Here is a 14,274-nt window from a genome sequence, read left to right as displayed (position 1 = left end):
AAAAGCCAAAGTACAGCTGAATCTGTGGGCTAAAATGTTATTAAAAAGACTCAGTTTCTCTGTCTCTTACTTTTGCTTTTCTTTGAAATGGATTCTCCCCCCTCTGGACAGTCTGGCTCCATGTAGTGGAGTCTCAGGCAGTTCCAGGTTTATTTTCTAAAAGCTAAGCAACCCCAAGAGAAAAACAGAACCTCTTTCACAATAGTTTCAGAAAAAAAAAAATCACAGTGTTGACCCATATTAAACTAACTTGAGTCTTTCCCTAAAGCAATGACTGTGGCCAAGAAGATGAAATGTGCTTGTTGACCTGGGCACATGCCCACACCAGTGAGACATAAACCAAGAGTTGGGAAGGGGCAGTTCCCGAAAATAAAATCTGGATGCTGTTTCTGAAGGGAGGAGGAATGAATGCTAGGCAAGGCAGAAACAATGGATGTCCAAAAATTCCACCCCTTAGCTAGTAGCGTATAGACACACACATACTCTTTCCATACACATAATATTGATAAGCTTTTTGTCACTGTTTTTTCTTCTTATTTGGAAATTATTTCAAATTTATGGAAAAGTTCCAAGAACAGTGCAAAGAAATTTTCTTTTCCTGAAGCATTTGAGGGTAAATTGCTGACACGATGTCCCCACCATCCATGAAAACTTTAGTTTAAATCCTACAATGACATTCTCCTAAATAATCACAAAGTGAAAGTGAAGTCGCTCAGTCGTGTCTGACTCTCAGCGACCCCATGCACTACAGCCCACCAGGTCCTCCGTCCATGGGATTTTCCAGGCAAGAGTACTGGAGTGGGGTGCCATTGCCTTCTCCGTTAACAGCAGCTAGGCATATTATATTTACTTGGAGCTGGTATACTTGGTGACAGCCTTAGTGCCCTCGGACACGGCGTGCTTGGCCAGCTCCCCAGGTAGCAGCAAGCGCAGGGCAGTCTGGATCTCCCTGGAGGTGATAGTCGAGCACTTGTTGTAATGCGCCAGGCGCGATGCCTCGCCACCGATGCGCTCGAAAATGTCATTGATGAAAGAGTTCATGATTCCCATGGCTTTGGACGAGAGGCCGGTGTCCAGATGGACTTGCTTCAGCTCCTTGTACATGTACACGGAGTAGCTCTCCTTGCGGCTGCGCTTGCGCTTCTTGCCGTCCTTCTTCTGGGCCTTGGTCACAGCTTTTTTAGAGCCCTTTTTAGGGGCAGGAGCAGACTTGGCCGGTTCAGGCATGTCTATAATGACAACACCCAACAACACAGAAAGATCTTGAAATCACAAAGGCACCATAAAAATTGCAGATGTATTACTATAATTTATTCATGTTTCATCATTTGTTCTAATAAAGTTAGTTGTAGCAAAAAAGCCCGGTTTAGTGTCAAGTGTTGCCATGCCTCATTAGTCTCGTTCAATTTGGAAGGAGACCATATTGAAAATAGTCCTTCCTTGGCGATCTTGACTTTGTAAATTTTGAAGTGTATGGGCCAGTGATTTTGTAGAGTATCTCTCAATTTGGGTTTGTCTGATGTTTCCTCACGATTAAATTCAAGGTATGCATTTTGGACAGGAAAATTACAGACGAGATGCTATATTCTCACTGTATCTTACCAGGTAATGCACAATTTTGATTTGTCCCATTACCGATTTTGTTAATTTTGATCTTTTAGTTAAGATAGTGTCTACCACATTTATCTACTGTAAAGGTACTTCTTTTCCCATTGTAATTAATGTTTTTGATGGAAGGTACTTTGTAAAGTACAGTGTAAAGTCCTATCCTTCATGCAACTTGGGCCTATGAATTTCAGCATCCATCAATATTGCTTGGATGAAATATCTCGTATTATGACAGTTGCCAAATGTTGATGAACTAATTCTATCATTCCTTTTGTCATTCTACTCGATGGAAAAACTTTGATTTTCTTTCTTTATAATCAATATTAAGATCATTATCTATTTTGGTGCTCAAATAGTCCAGATTCTGCAAGTGGGAGCTCTTACAATGCGCTTTCGATGCATATAGATGTACACTTCTGCTGAATATGTACTCAAGAGTGGAACTCAAGTTAGATAGATTATAGTGAGTGCATATGTTTAGCTTTAATAGTAAGTGATTGTACAAATTTACAGTATGAGAGTTCCAGTGGCCACATCATTGTCAACAGTTAGTATTGTCAGTCTTTTTAATTTTAGTCATTCTGGTGAATGTGTAGTGTTATATCATTGTGGTATTCATTTAAATTTCTCTAACTATGTTGAATACTTTTTTTCATGCACTTATTTTATATTTGTATATTTTCTTTTATGAAAAGCATGGGAAGTGTTTATACATATTTTAAAAATTGGATTGTCTTTTTCTCTTATTTTGTAGGATAATTTTAGTATATTCTGGATATAAGACCTCAGTCAGGTACATGCATTGAAGATATTTTTCCCTCTGTGGCTTTCCTTTTCACTCAGTGCTATCTTTCGATAAGTAAAGTCTTTAATTTTACTGAAGTACAATTTATTAATCGTTTCCTATGGCTAGTTATGTGAGTGTGTTGTTTAAGAACTCTTTGCCCCGGGACTTCCCCGGTGGTACTGTGGATAGGAATCGCCTGCCAATGCAGAGGACATTGGTTTGATCCCTGGACAGGAAGATCTGACACGCAGTGGAGCCACTAAGCCTGTCACAATCACCGAGCCCATGCTCTGGAGCCCATGAGCCGCAACTACTGAGCCTGTGCACCTGGAGCCTGTGCTCTGCAACAAGAGAAGCCACTGTACAGAGAAGCCTGTGCACCACAAGGAAGAGTAGCCCCTGCTTGCCACAAGTAGAGAAAGCCTGTGCAGCAATAAAGATCCGGCACAACCAAAAACGCAAATAAAATAAAAATTCTTTGCCTAATTTCAAGGTCACAAACTTATTTTCTTTTGTTATTCTCCATTGCTTTCTTCTAGAAGATTTCTTTTTCTTTTGCTGTTCACATAGAGTTTTTTAGATGCAGTTTTAACTTTTAACAAAGATGTCTATGTACATGATTTAAGAGGCAAAAAATTTACAAGGAGTGTAAAGAAAAGCAGCAGTCCTGTATCTCTCATACTTAATTTCCTGCACCCCAGAGCCAATGATTTTCAACTCAATCAGCTGATATTTTTGAGAGATTCTCCGTATCTCTAAATAACAAATTTTGTTGCCAGTTCTTGATTTTTCAGTTTTGGGTATTCTCTTTTGACTTCCTCATATGGAAGATGAGGATTTAATTCTTTTCAACTCCTCAGCTCTGTCATTCTGTCACACTTTCAGTCCCACTAATCCCTCAGTAGGTTAAATGTTAATTTCAGCTCAGTGTTTACCCTATTTTGATTATGCACCTGTTATTGGTGTCTGAGGTGTGTAATGTGCTATGGTCTTTTCTTTTTGTTCTCCTGGAGTTAATCTTATTCTGTTGTTGCTGAGGCTCATTTACTTTTCTAGGTAACGATCACTATTTCAACCCATTGTCCAAATTCCCTGTCAAGACAATCAGGCACATCAGATATTATGTCAGTTTCTGCTTCTTGACGCAATCTCTTCTGCAGACCTTTCACTTACCCTAACCCTGAGTAATTGTGTTCTAGCCCCAGTGAACAGCTCTTACTCTGGAATCGCTTTTCACCATCCACCTTTATCGTCATTCAGTCGCTTAGTCGTGTCTGACTCTTTGTGACCCCATGGACTGCAGGGTTCCCTGTCCTTCACAAACTTCCAGAGCTTGCTCAAACTCGTGTCCATTAAGTCAGTGATGCCATCCAACCATCTCATCCTCTGTTGTCCCCTTCTCCTCCTGCCTTCAATCTTTCCCAGCCTCAGGATCTTTTCCAATGAGTCAACTCTTTGCATCAGGTGGCCAAAGTATTGGAGCTTCAGTTTCAGCATCAGTCCTTCCTTCCAATGACTATTCAGGATTGTTTTCCTTTAGAATTGGCTGGTTTGATGTCCAAGGGACTCTCAGGAGTCTTCTCCAGCACCACAGTTCGAAGGCATCAGTTTTTCAGTGTGTGGCCTTTTTTATTGTCCAACTCTCACATCCACACATGACTATTGGAAAAACCATAGCTTTGATTATATGGTCCTTTGTTGGCAAAGTGATGTCTCTGCTTTTAATACACTGTCTAGGTTTGTCATAGCTTTTCTTCCAAGGAGCAAGTGTCTTTTAATTTCACCATCCACAGCGACTTTGGAGCCCAAGAAAAGAAAGTCTGTCGGTGTTTCCATTGTTTCCCCATCTATTTGCGATAAAGTGATGGGACCGGATGCCATGATCTTAGTTTTTTGAATGTTGAGTTTTAAGCCAGCTTTTTCACCCTCCTCTTTCACCTTCATCAAGAGGCTCTTTATTTCCTCTTCGCTTTCTGCCATAAGGGTGGTGTCATCTGTATATCTGAGGTTATTGATATTTCTTCTGGCAAGCTAGATTCCAGCTTGTGCTTCATTCATCCTGGCATTTCACATGATGTATTCTGCATATAAGTTAAATAAGCAGGGTGATGATATATAGCCTTAATGAACCCCTTTCCCAATTTTGAATCAGTCCATTGTTCCATGTCTGGTTCTAACTGTTGCTTCTTGACTTGCATACAGATTTCTCAGGAGGCAGGTAAGGTGGTCTGGTATTCCCATCTCTTTCAGAATTTTCCACAGTTTGTTGGGATCTATACAGTAAAAGGCTTTAGCATAGTCAATGAAGCAGAAGTAGGTGTTTTTCTGGAATTCTCTTGCTTTTTCTATGATCCAATGGATGTTGGCAATTTGATCGCTGATTCCTCTGCCTTTTCTAAATCCAGTTTGTACATCTAGAAGTTCTCAGTTCACATACTGTTGAAGCCTAGCTTGAAGCATTTTGAGTATTACTTTGCTGGCATGTGAAATAAGTGCAATTGTGTGGTAGTTTGAACATTCTTTAGCATTGCTCTTCTTTGTGATTGGAGTGAAAACTGACCTGTTCCAGTCCTGTGGCCACTGATGAGTTTTCCAAAATTGCTGGCATATTGAGTGCAGCACGTTAACAGCATCATCTTTCAAGATTTGAAATAGCTCAGCTGGAATTCCATCACTTCCACTAGCTTTGTTTGTAGTGATGCTTCCTAAGACCTACTTGACTTAACACTCCAGAATGTCTGGCTCTGCGTGAGTGACCAGTGGTTATCCAGTCATTAAGACCTTTCTTATATATTTCTTCAGTGTATTCTTGCCACTTCTTAATCACTTCTGCTTCTATTAGATCCTTACCATTTCTGTCCTTTATTGTGCCCTATTGAATGAAATATTCCCTTGATATCTCAAATTTTCTGGAAGAAATCTCTACTCTTCCCCATTCTATTGTTTTCCTCTATTTTTTTGCATTGTTCACTTAAGAAGCTTTTCTTACCTCTCTTTGCTATTCTCTGGAACTCTGTGTTCAGATGGATATTATTTCTTTTTCTCCTTTGTCTTTTGCTTCTCTTCTTTTCTCAGCTCTTTGTAAGTCCTCCTCAAACAACCATTTTACTTTTTGGATTTGTTTTTCTTGGGGATGCTTTTGATCACTGCCTCCTGTACAATGTTAAGAAGTTCCATCCATAGTTCTTCAGGCACTCTTGTCTATCAAATCTAATCCCTTGAATCTATTTGCACTTCTACTGTATAATCATAAGGGATTTGATTTAGGTCATACCTGAATGGCCTAGTTGTTTTTCCTAAGTACTTCAATTTAAGTCTGAATTTTGCAATAAGGAGTTCATAATCTGAGCCACAGTCAGCTGCCGGTCTTTTTTTTTTGCTATATAGAGCTTCTCCATCTTAGGCTGCAAAGAATACAATCAATCTGATTCTGGTACTGATCACCTGGTGATGTCCCTGTGTAGAGGCATCTCTTGTGCTGGTGGAAGAGGGTGTTTGCTACGACCAGCGCGTTCTCTTGGCAAAACTCTGTTAGCCGTTGTTCTGCTTCATTTTGTACTCCAAGGCCAAACTTGCCTGTGACTCCAGGTATCTCTTGACTTCTTACTTTTGCATTCCAGTCGCCTGTGATGAAAAGGACATCGTTTTGGGGTGTTAGTTCTAGAAGGTCTTGTAGGTCTTCATAGAGCTGTTCAGCTTCTTTGGCCTTAGTGGTTGGGGCATGGACTTGGATGACTGTGATACTGAATGGTTTGCCTTGAAAACAAACAGAGATCATTTTGTAATTTTTGAGACTGCACCCAAGTACTGCATTTCAGACTTTGTTGTTGACTATGAGGGCTACTGCATTTCTTCTAAGGGATTTTTGCCCACAGTAGTGGATATAATGGTCATCTGAATTAAATTTGCCCCTTCCTGTCCATTTTAGTTCACTGACTCCTAAAATGTTGATGCTTACTCTTGCCATCTCCTGTTTGAGTACTTTCAATTTACTTTGATTCAGGGACCTAACATTCCAGGTTCCTATGCAATATTGCTCTTTACAGTATCACACTTTACTTTCACCACCAGATACATCCACAGCTGGGCATTGTTTCTGCTTTGGCTCAGCCTCTTCAATCCTTCTGGCTATTTCTCCACTCTTCCTCAGTTGTGTATTGGCCACCTACTGACCTGGAGGGTTCATCTTTCAGTGTTTTTATATCTTTTTGCTTTTTCATCCTGTTCATGGGGTTCTCAAGGCAAGCATGCTGAAGTGATTTGCCATTCCCTCTCCAGGGACCACATTTTGTCAGAACACTTTGCTTCTTTCCTACATCTAATTCCCTCATTTCCCAAAGCCCTTGAATTCCTCTTTCTTGTTTTATTCTCTTGTTTCTTGGAGCATATCTTTCAATAAGTTCTTGAAAAGGTGGGCAAAATGGATATAATTTCTGAAAGTTTGAATATTGAAAATATGTTTAATTTATCCTCATACTTGACTGATAATTTTGCAGGGTATAGAATGCTAGGTGGCAAATGACTTTCCTTTAGAATTTTGAAGGCATATTTCCATTGTCCTTTACATTTGGATTAATGATCTATCTAGGATTAATTTATATATTAGTGAGGTGGGAGTCAAAGTTAATTTTTTCCCACAGGGGTAAAAATTTCCTAATTAAATTTATTGGTTACCACATTATACCATCGGACTATATAGGTGTGGATCTGTTTCTAAACTCTTCATTGTGTTCCATTGGTCTATTTGTCTACAAGTTTGCCAATACTAACTGCTTTAATGATTGTACCTTTAATATGTCTTACTAATATTAGTTTAAGTCTTTCAACTTCTGTACTTCTTTATTATCTTTAAGATTGGCTTTGTTATTCCTAGATTTCCTGGTGGCTCTGGAATCCACCTGGAATGCCAGAGACCTTAGTTTGATCTCTGGGTCAGAAAGATTCCCTGGAGAAGGAAATTGCAACTGACTCCAGTATTCTTGCCTGGAGAATTCCATGGACAGAGGAGCCTGGTGGGTTACAGTCCATGAGGGTCGCAAAGAGTTGGACACAACTGAGTGATTAGCACTATTATTTTTGGCCTTTTGCATTTCCATATAATTTTTAGAGTCATGTCAATTTCCACCAAAAACAGAAAAGTTCAGGAATTTTTTAACTGAGTCACATACCTTACAAATCACCCACAAATAAGTGGATAATTCAATGGACCTTAGTATATTCAGAGAGTTGTGTAACACTCACCACAGTCAATCTTAGAACATTTCATCGCCCTCTAAGTAAAACCCTATGCCCATTAGCAGTCATTCTTCCCCCAACTCCCAACCTTAGAAAATCATTAATTCCATTTTCTGTCTTTATATATAGACTTGCCTATTCTGATAGTTCACATAAATGTGAAATAAGTTGTCTTTTGTGACTTGCTTCCTCCATTTAGCATAATGTTTGCAAAGTTCATCCATGTTGTAGCATGTATCGGTACTTCATTCTGTTTTACGGATGAATGCTATTTCTTTGTATGGACGAAAATACATTTTATTTATCCACTTATGAGCTAATGGTTATTGGGCTATTTCAATATTTGGGCTATCATGAATAGTGCCATTGTGAACATTCATGTGCAAATTTTTGTGTGGACGTGGTTTCATTTCCCTTGCGTATATACCTAGTATTAGAATTGGTGGGTCACATGGTAACACTATTGTTATCCTTTGGAGGAACTACCAAACTATTTTCCAAAGAGACTGCACCATTTTACATTCCTACCAACAGTGTATGAAGTTTTATTGCAGTTGAATTGAACCTATAGATCAATTGGGGGAAAACTGATCACTTTACAATACTGTTACTACTGATCTATCAATACAGTATATGTCAACTTTTTAAGTCTTCTTTTCCTCTCAGTAATATTCTGCAGTTTAATGTGTAGAAGAATGACTATACTTTGTCAGATTTATTTCTATTTTTTATTTTAAAATGTATTGTTGATTTTTTCATTTTTAATTGCTGTCAGCTTATAAAAATACAATTGATTTTTGTATATTGACTTTGTTTCCAGTAACCTTGCTAAATTTATTCTTAATACCATATCTGTAGATTATTTTTTAGTTTCCTAATCTAAATCATGCGTAATAATGCCATCAGTAAATAGTTACAGGTTTTGTTACATCTTTGTTCTATGCAACCTTATATCTTTTATTTTTTCTTGCCTTAGTGTCCTGGCTAGGACAATATTAAATACAACATTAAATAGAAATGATGATGGTAGATAGCCTCAATTTGCTCTAGTTTCAAGGAGATTGTTTTCAATACTTGACCATTAAGTGTGAAACCTGCTGTAGATTATTCTGTTTGATATTATTGTATTAAGAAAATTCTCCTTTATTCCTAGTTTGGTAAAATTTTTTATCACAAATAAATGTTAAATTTTTATTGAATGCTTTTTCCACATCTATTGAAATATGATTTTATTCTTTTATGCTTTTTATGTTTTCAAATGTGAAGCCAACTTTGCATTCCTGGAATAAATTCAAATTTGTCATGATGCATTATTACTATTTGATCACTATTATATTGTTTAGGATTTATATATACATATTTACAGAAATTGTTCTGTAATTATCTTTTCTGTACCCTATCCTTCTTTAGGGGATCTTCTCGACGAACCCGGGTCTCCCACATTGTAGACAGACGCTTTACCGTCTGAGCCACCAGGGAAGTCCTTATCCTATCCTAGTTTGGTCTTAATATCAAGATTATGCTGCCCTCATCCAAAAGGATAGGAAGTGTTTTGTTCTGATTTTCACTCTATGCTCTGGAAGAGTTTTGTAAAGCTTGGATTATACCTTTCTTTGATGTTTTAATAATGCAAAAAAGTATCCTACAAAATAATTCAACTGCCAAAAAAAAAATGTCCTGTGTTCCATTTCCCTTTCTCTTTTTGGGAACAACGGATATATATATATATATATTTTTTAACTGATTCAATAGTTTCGCCTTTTCCAGAATGTTACGTAGCTGAAATCAGTATGAGCTTTTTTCAGAGTGACTTTTTTCATTTAATAATACAATTTAAGGTCCCTGCACATTTTTTCATGGCGTGATAGTTCATTTCTTTTTAGCGCTGAATAATAAACTGTAGTACATTATTCAGATGTACCACAGTTTGTTTAGCTACTAAAGGACATCTCGATTCCTTTCAACTTTTGATAACTATGAATAAAACTTCTATAAACATTCATGTTCAGGCTTTTGTGTATACATAAGTTTTCTATCATTTGGGTAAATGCCAAGAAGCACAATTGCTGGATCATATGGTAAGAGTATGTGTAGATTTGGAAGAAACCACCAAATTGTCTTGTATATTTAGTTATACCATTTTTCATTCCTACCAACAGTGAACGTTCTTCTTCCGCATCCTCATTGATGCTGTCAGTGTTTTGGATTTCGGCCACTTTAATTCTGCAAGACAGGCTTCAGCAATATGTGAACCGTGAACTTCCAGATGTTCGAGCTCGTTTTAGAAACTAAGGCAGAGGAACCAGAGATCAAATTGCCAACATCTGCTGGACCGTCGAAAAAGCAAGAGAGTTCCAGAAAAACATCTATTTCTGCTTTATTGACTATGCCAAAGCTTTTGACTGTGTGGATCACAATAAACTGTGGAAAATTCTGAAAGAGATGGGACTACCAGACCACCTGACCTGCCTCTTGAGAAACCTATATGCAGGTCAGGAAGCAACAGTTAGAACTGGACATGGAACTGGACTGGTTCCAAATAGGAAAAGGAGTACGTCAAGGCTGTATATTGTCACCCTGCTTATTTAACTTATATGCAGAATACATCATGAGAAACACTGGGCTGGATGAAGCACAAGCTGGAATCAAGATTGCCAGGAGAAATATCAATTACCTCAGACATGCAGATGACACCACCCTTATGGCAGAAAATGAAGAACTAAAGAGCCTGTTGATGAAAGTGAAAGAGGAGAGTGAAAAAGTTGGCTTGAAGCTCAACATTCAGAAAACTAAGATCATGGCATCCGGTCCCATCACTTCATGGCAGATAGATGGGGAAACAGTGGAAACAGTGGCTGACTTATTTTTCTGGGCTCCAAAATCACTGCAGATGGTGATTACATCCATGAAATTAAAAGACACCTACTCCTTGGAAGGAAAGTTATGACCAACTTAGACAGCATATTAGGGCTTCCCTTGTGGCTCAGATGGTAAAGTGTCTGCCTACAATGTGGGAGACACAGGTTCGATCCTTGGGTCGGGAAGTTCCCCTGGAGAAGGAAATGGCAACCCACTCCAGTATTCTTGTCTGGAAAATCCCATGGATGGAGGAGCCCGGTAGGCTACAGTCCATGGGGTCGCAAAGAGTTGGACACAATTGAGTGACTTCACTTCTTCAGACAGCATATTAAAAAGCAGAGACATTACTTTGTCAACAAAGGTCTGTCTAGTCAAGGCTATGGTTTTTCCAGTGGTCATGTATGGATGTGAGAGTTGGACTGTGAAGAAGGCTGAGCCCCGAAGAATTGATGCTTTTGAACTGTGGTGTTGGAGAAGACTCTTGAGAGTCTCTTGGACTGCAAGGAGATCCAACCAGTCCATCCTAAAGGAGATCAGTCCTGGGTGTTCATTCGAAGGACTGATGTTGAAGCTGAAACTCCAATATTTTGGCCACCTGATGCGAAGAGCTGAGTCATTGGAAAAGACCCTGATGCTGGGAAAGATTGAGGGCAGGAGGAGAAGGAGACGACAGAGGATGAGATGGTTGGATGGCATTATCGACTCCATGGACATGGGTTTGGGTGGACTCTTGGAGTTGGGGATGGACAGGGAGGCCTGGCGTGCTGCTGTTCGTGGGGTCACAGAGTCAGACATGACTGAGTGACTGAACTGAACTGAGTAGTATCTCACCTTTGTTTTAATTTGCAATTCTTTAATGACATATGATGTTGAATATCTTTTTGTACATTTCTTTGCCAGGGCTTCCCTGGTAGCTCAGCTGTTAAAGAATCTGCCTGCAATGCAGGAGACCCTGGTTCAACTCCTAGGTAGGGAAGATCCCCTGGAGAAGGGATAGGCTACCCACTCCAGTATTCTTGGGCCTTCCTGGTGGCTCAGATGATAAAGAATCTGCCTGAAACGTGGGAGACCTGGGTTCAATATCTGGGTTGGGAAGATCCCCTGGAGAAGGGAATGGTTACCCACTCCAGTATTCTTACCTAGAGAATTCCATGGACAGAAGAGTCTGGCAGGCTTCAGTCCATAGGGTCACAAAGAGTCAGACAAGACTGAGAGACTTTCTAAAGAGTCAGACAAGACTGAGAGACTTTCTTTTCTTCTTTTTTTGGCCATCTATATATTTTCTTTAGTGAGATAGCTCTTCAGATCTTTGGCCCATCTTAAAATTAGATTGCTCATTTTATTGTTGAGTTTTAAGCTTTATATATTGAGTAAGAGTCCTTTATCAAATATATCTTTTGCAAATATTTTCTCTCCATCTGTGGCTTGCATTCTCACTCTCTTGACAGTATCTTTTGCATAGCAGAAAATTTTAATTTTATTGAAGCCCAGCTCATCAAGTCTTTCATGAATCATGCCTTTGGTATATGTAAAAAGTCATCACTATATCCAAGGTTATCTGTTATGTTATCTTTTAGGAGTTTTAGAGTTTTTTACCCTATACTTACGTCTATGATTTATTTTTAGTTAACTTTTGTGAAAGATGTTAGGTCTGTGTCTAGAAACACTTAATTTCACGCGAGTGTCCAATTGTTGCAACACCATTTGCTGAAAAGTTTATCTTTGGTACATTGTATTGCCTTTATTAGTTTGTCAAAGATCAGTTGACTACATACATGTGGATCTACTTCTGGACTCTAGTCTGTTTCATTGATCTAATTGTCTATGCTTTCACTGAAACTACACTGTTTTCATTACTATAGCTTTATCATCAGTCTTCGAGTTAGACAGTGTTAATCATCTATGTTCTTCTCCTTCACTATCATATTCCCAATTCTAGATCTTCTGCTTTTCCATCTAAACTTGACAATTAGTTTGTTGATGTCCCCAAAATAATTTGCTGAGATTTTGATTGGAATTGCTTTGAATCTACAGGTCAAGTTGGGAAGAACTGACTTCATCAATATTGAGTCTTCCTATCCATGAACATGGAATGCTGCTGCTGCTGCTGCTAAGTTGCTTCAGTCGTGTCCAACTCTGTGTGACCTCATGGACTGCAGCCTACCAGGCTTCTCCATCCATGGGATTCTCCAGGCAAGAACACTGGAGTGGGTTGCCATTTCCTTCTCCAACGTGGAATAGCACTCCATTAATTTAGTTCTTCTTTGGTTTCTTTCATAAGAACTTTGTCATTTTCCTCATGTAGATTTGGTACATATTTTGTTAGGCTTATGCCTTACTATTTAGTTATTATGGTGCTAATATATAGGATATTTCAAATTCCACTTGTTCATTACTGGTATGTAGGAAAGTGATTAACTTTTGTTTAGTAATGCTGTGTCCTGCAAACTTGCTATAATCTTTTATTAGTTTCAGGAGATTTTTTTTTGGTTGATTCATTCAAATTTCCTTCATGGACAATCATGTCATCTGTGAACAAGATTTTATTTCTTTCTTCCCAATGAGTCCGTATACCTCTTACTTCCTTTTCTTGTCTTTTTGCATTGGCTAAGACTTCACCACTTCACCACTCTTTCTTAAAAACAGTGGTGACAGAGGATATCCTTGCCTCATTCCTGATTTTAGAAGGAAAGCTTCAAATTTCTTATCATTAAATATGATGTTGGCTGTCAATTTTTGTTGCTGTGCTTTATCAAGAGGAAGAATTCCCCTTTATTTCTAAGTTGTTGAGAATATTTATCATGGATGGATGTTGAATTTTGTCAAATGTTTTTTCTGTATACATTGATATGATCTTCTGATTTTTTATTTTTTAACTTGTTGATGTGATGGATTACATTAATTTGATTTCAAATATTGAACAAACTTTGCAAACCTGGAATAAATTCCTCTTGGTCATGGTACACAATTATTTTTATACATTGTTATATTTGATTTGCTGATCTTTTGCTGAAGATTTTTGTATCCATGTTTATGAAAGATATTGATATGTAGTTTTCCTGTAATGTTTTTGTCTGGTTTTGCTCTTAGGGTAATATTGGTCTCATAGAATGAGATAAAAATTGTTTCTTCTGCTCCTACCTTTGGGAAGAGATTATAGAAAATGAATATAACTTTTCCCTTAAATTCTTGGTAGAATTCACCAGTGAGCCCATTGGGCATGATGCTTTCTCTTTGGGAAGATTTTTAATTATTGACTCAATTTCTTTAATAGAGTTAGGACTATTCAAACAGTCTATTTTTCCTTGTGTGAATTTTGGCAGATGTGTCTTTCAAGGAATTGGTCCACCTCACTGAAGTTATCAAATTTTTTGGCATAGAGTTGTCCATCATATTTCTTTACTATCATTTTAATGTACATGGAGTCTGTGCTGCTGCTGCTGAGTATCTTCAGTCATGTCCAACTCTGTGCGACCCCATAGATGGAAGCCCACGAGGCTCCCCCGTTCCTGGGATTCTCCAGGCAAGAACACTGGAGTGGGTTGCCATTTCCTTCTCCACATGGAGTCTGTAGTGATATTTTTCTTCATTTCTGATATTAGTAATTTGTGTGTCTCTTTTTTCTTAGTTAGTCTGGCTAGATGCTGATTGGTTTTATTGATCTTTTCAAAGAACCAACTTTTGGTTTTGTTGACTTTCTCTAATGAATTCCTATTTTCAATTTTATTTATTTCTGCTTTAATTTTTATAATTTCTTTTCATCTACCTACATTGGAATTAATTTG

General features: G+C 38.2%; 1 protein-coding gene across 1 annotated transcript; it reads right to left on the bottom strand.

Moving 5' to 3' along the window:
* Positions 1–846: 846 nt before the first annotated feature.
* LOC618012 (histone H2B type 1-C/E/F/G/I) lies at positions 847–1,227 on the bottom strand. The gene has a single exon (XM_015458816.3). It carries the CDS (start codon positions 1,225–1,227, stop codon positions 847–849), a length of 381 nt encoding a protein of 126 aa, XP_015314302.1.
* Between the last annotated feature and the right edge of the window lie 13,047 nt (positions 1,228–14,274).

This window comes from Bos taurus, chromosome 19 (genome assembly GCF_002263795.3).
Source record: "Bos taurus isolate L1 Dominette 01449 registration number 42190680 breed Hereford chromosome 19, ARS-UCD2.0, whole genome shotgun sequence".
NCBI classification, from domain to species: domain Eukaryota; kingdom Metazoa; phylum Chordata; class Mammalia; order Artiodactyla; family Bovidae; genus Bos; species Bos taurus.
This window is presented reverse-complemented; position numbering and strand designations above follow the sequence as displayed.

What these genes read in the sequence shown, in the direction of transcription:
- LOC618012 (XM_015458816.3), bottom strand. Translation starts at nt 1,227, where the DNA reads ATGCCTGAACCGGCCAAGTCTGCTCCTGCCCCTAAAAAGGGCTCTAAA.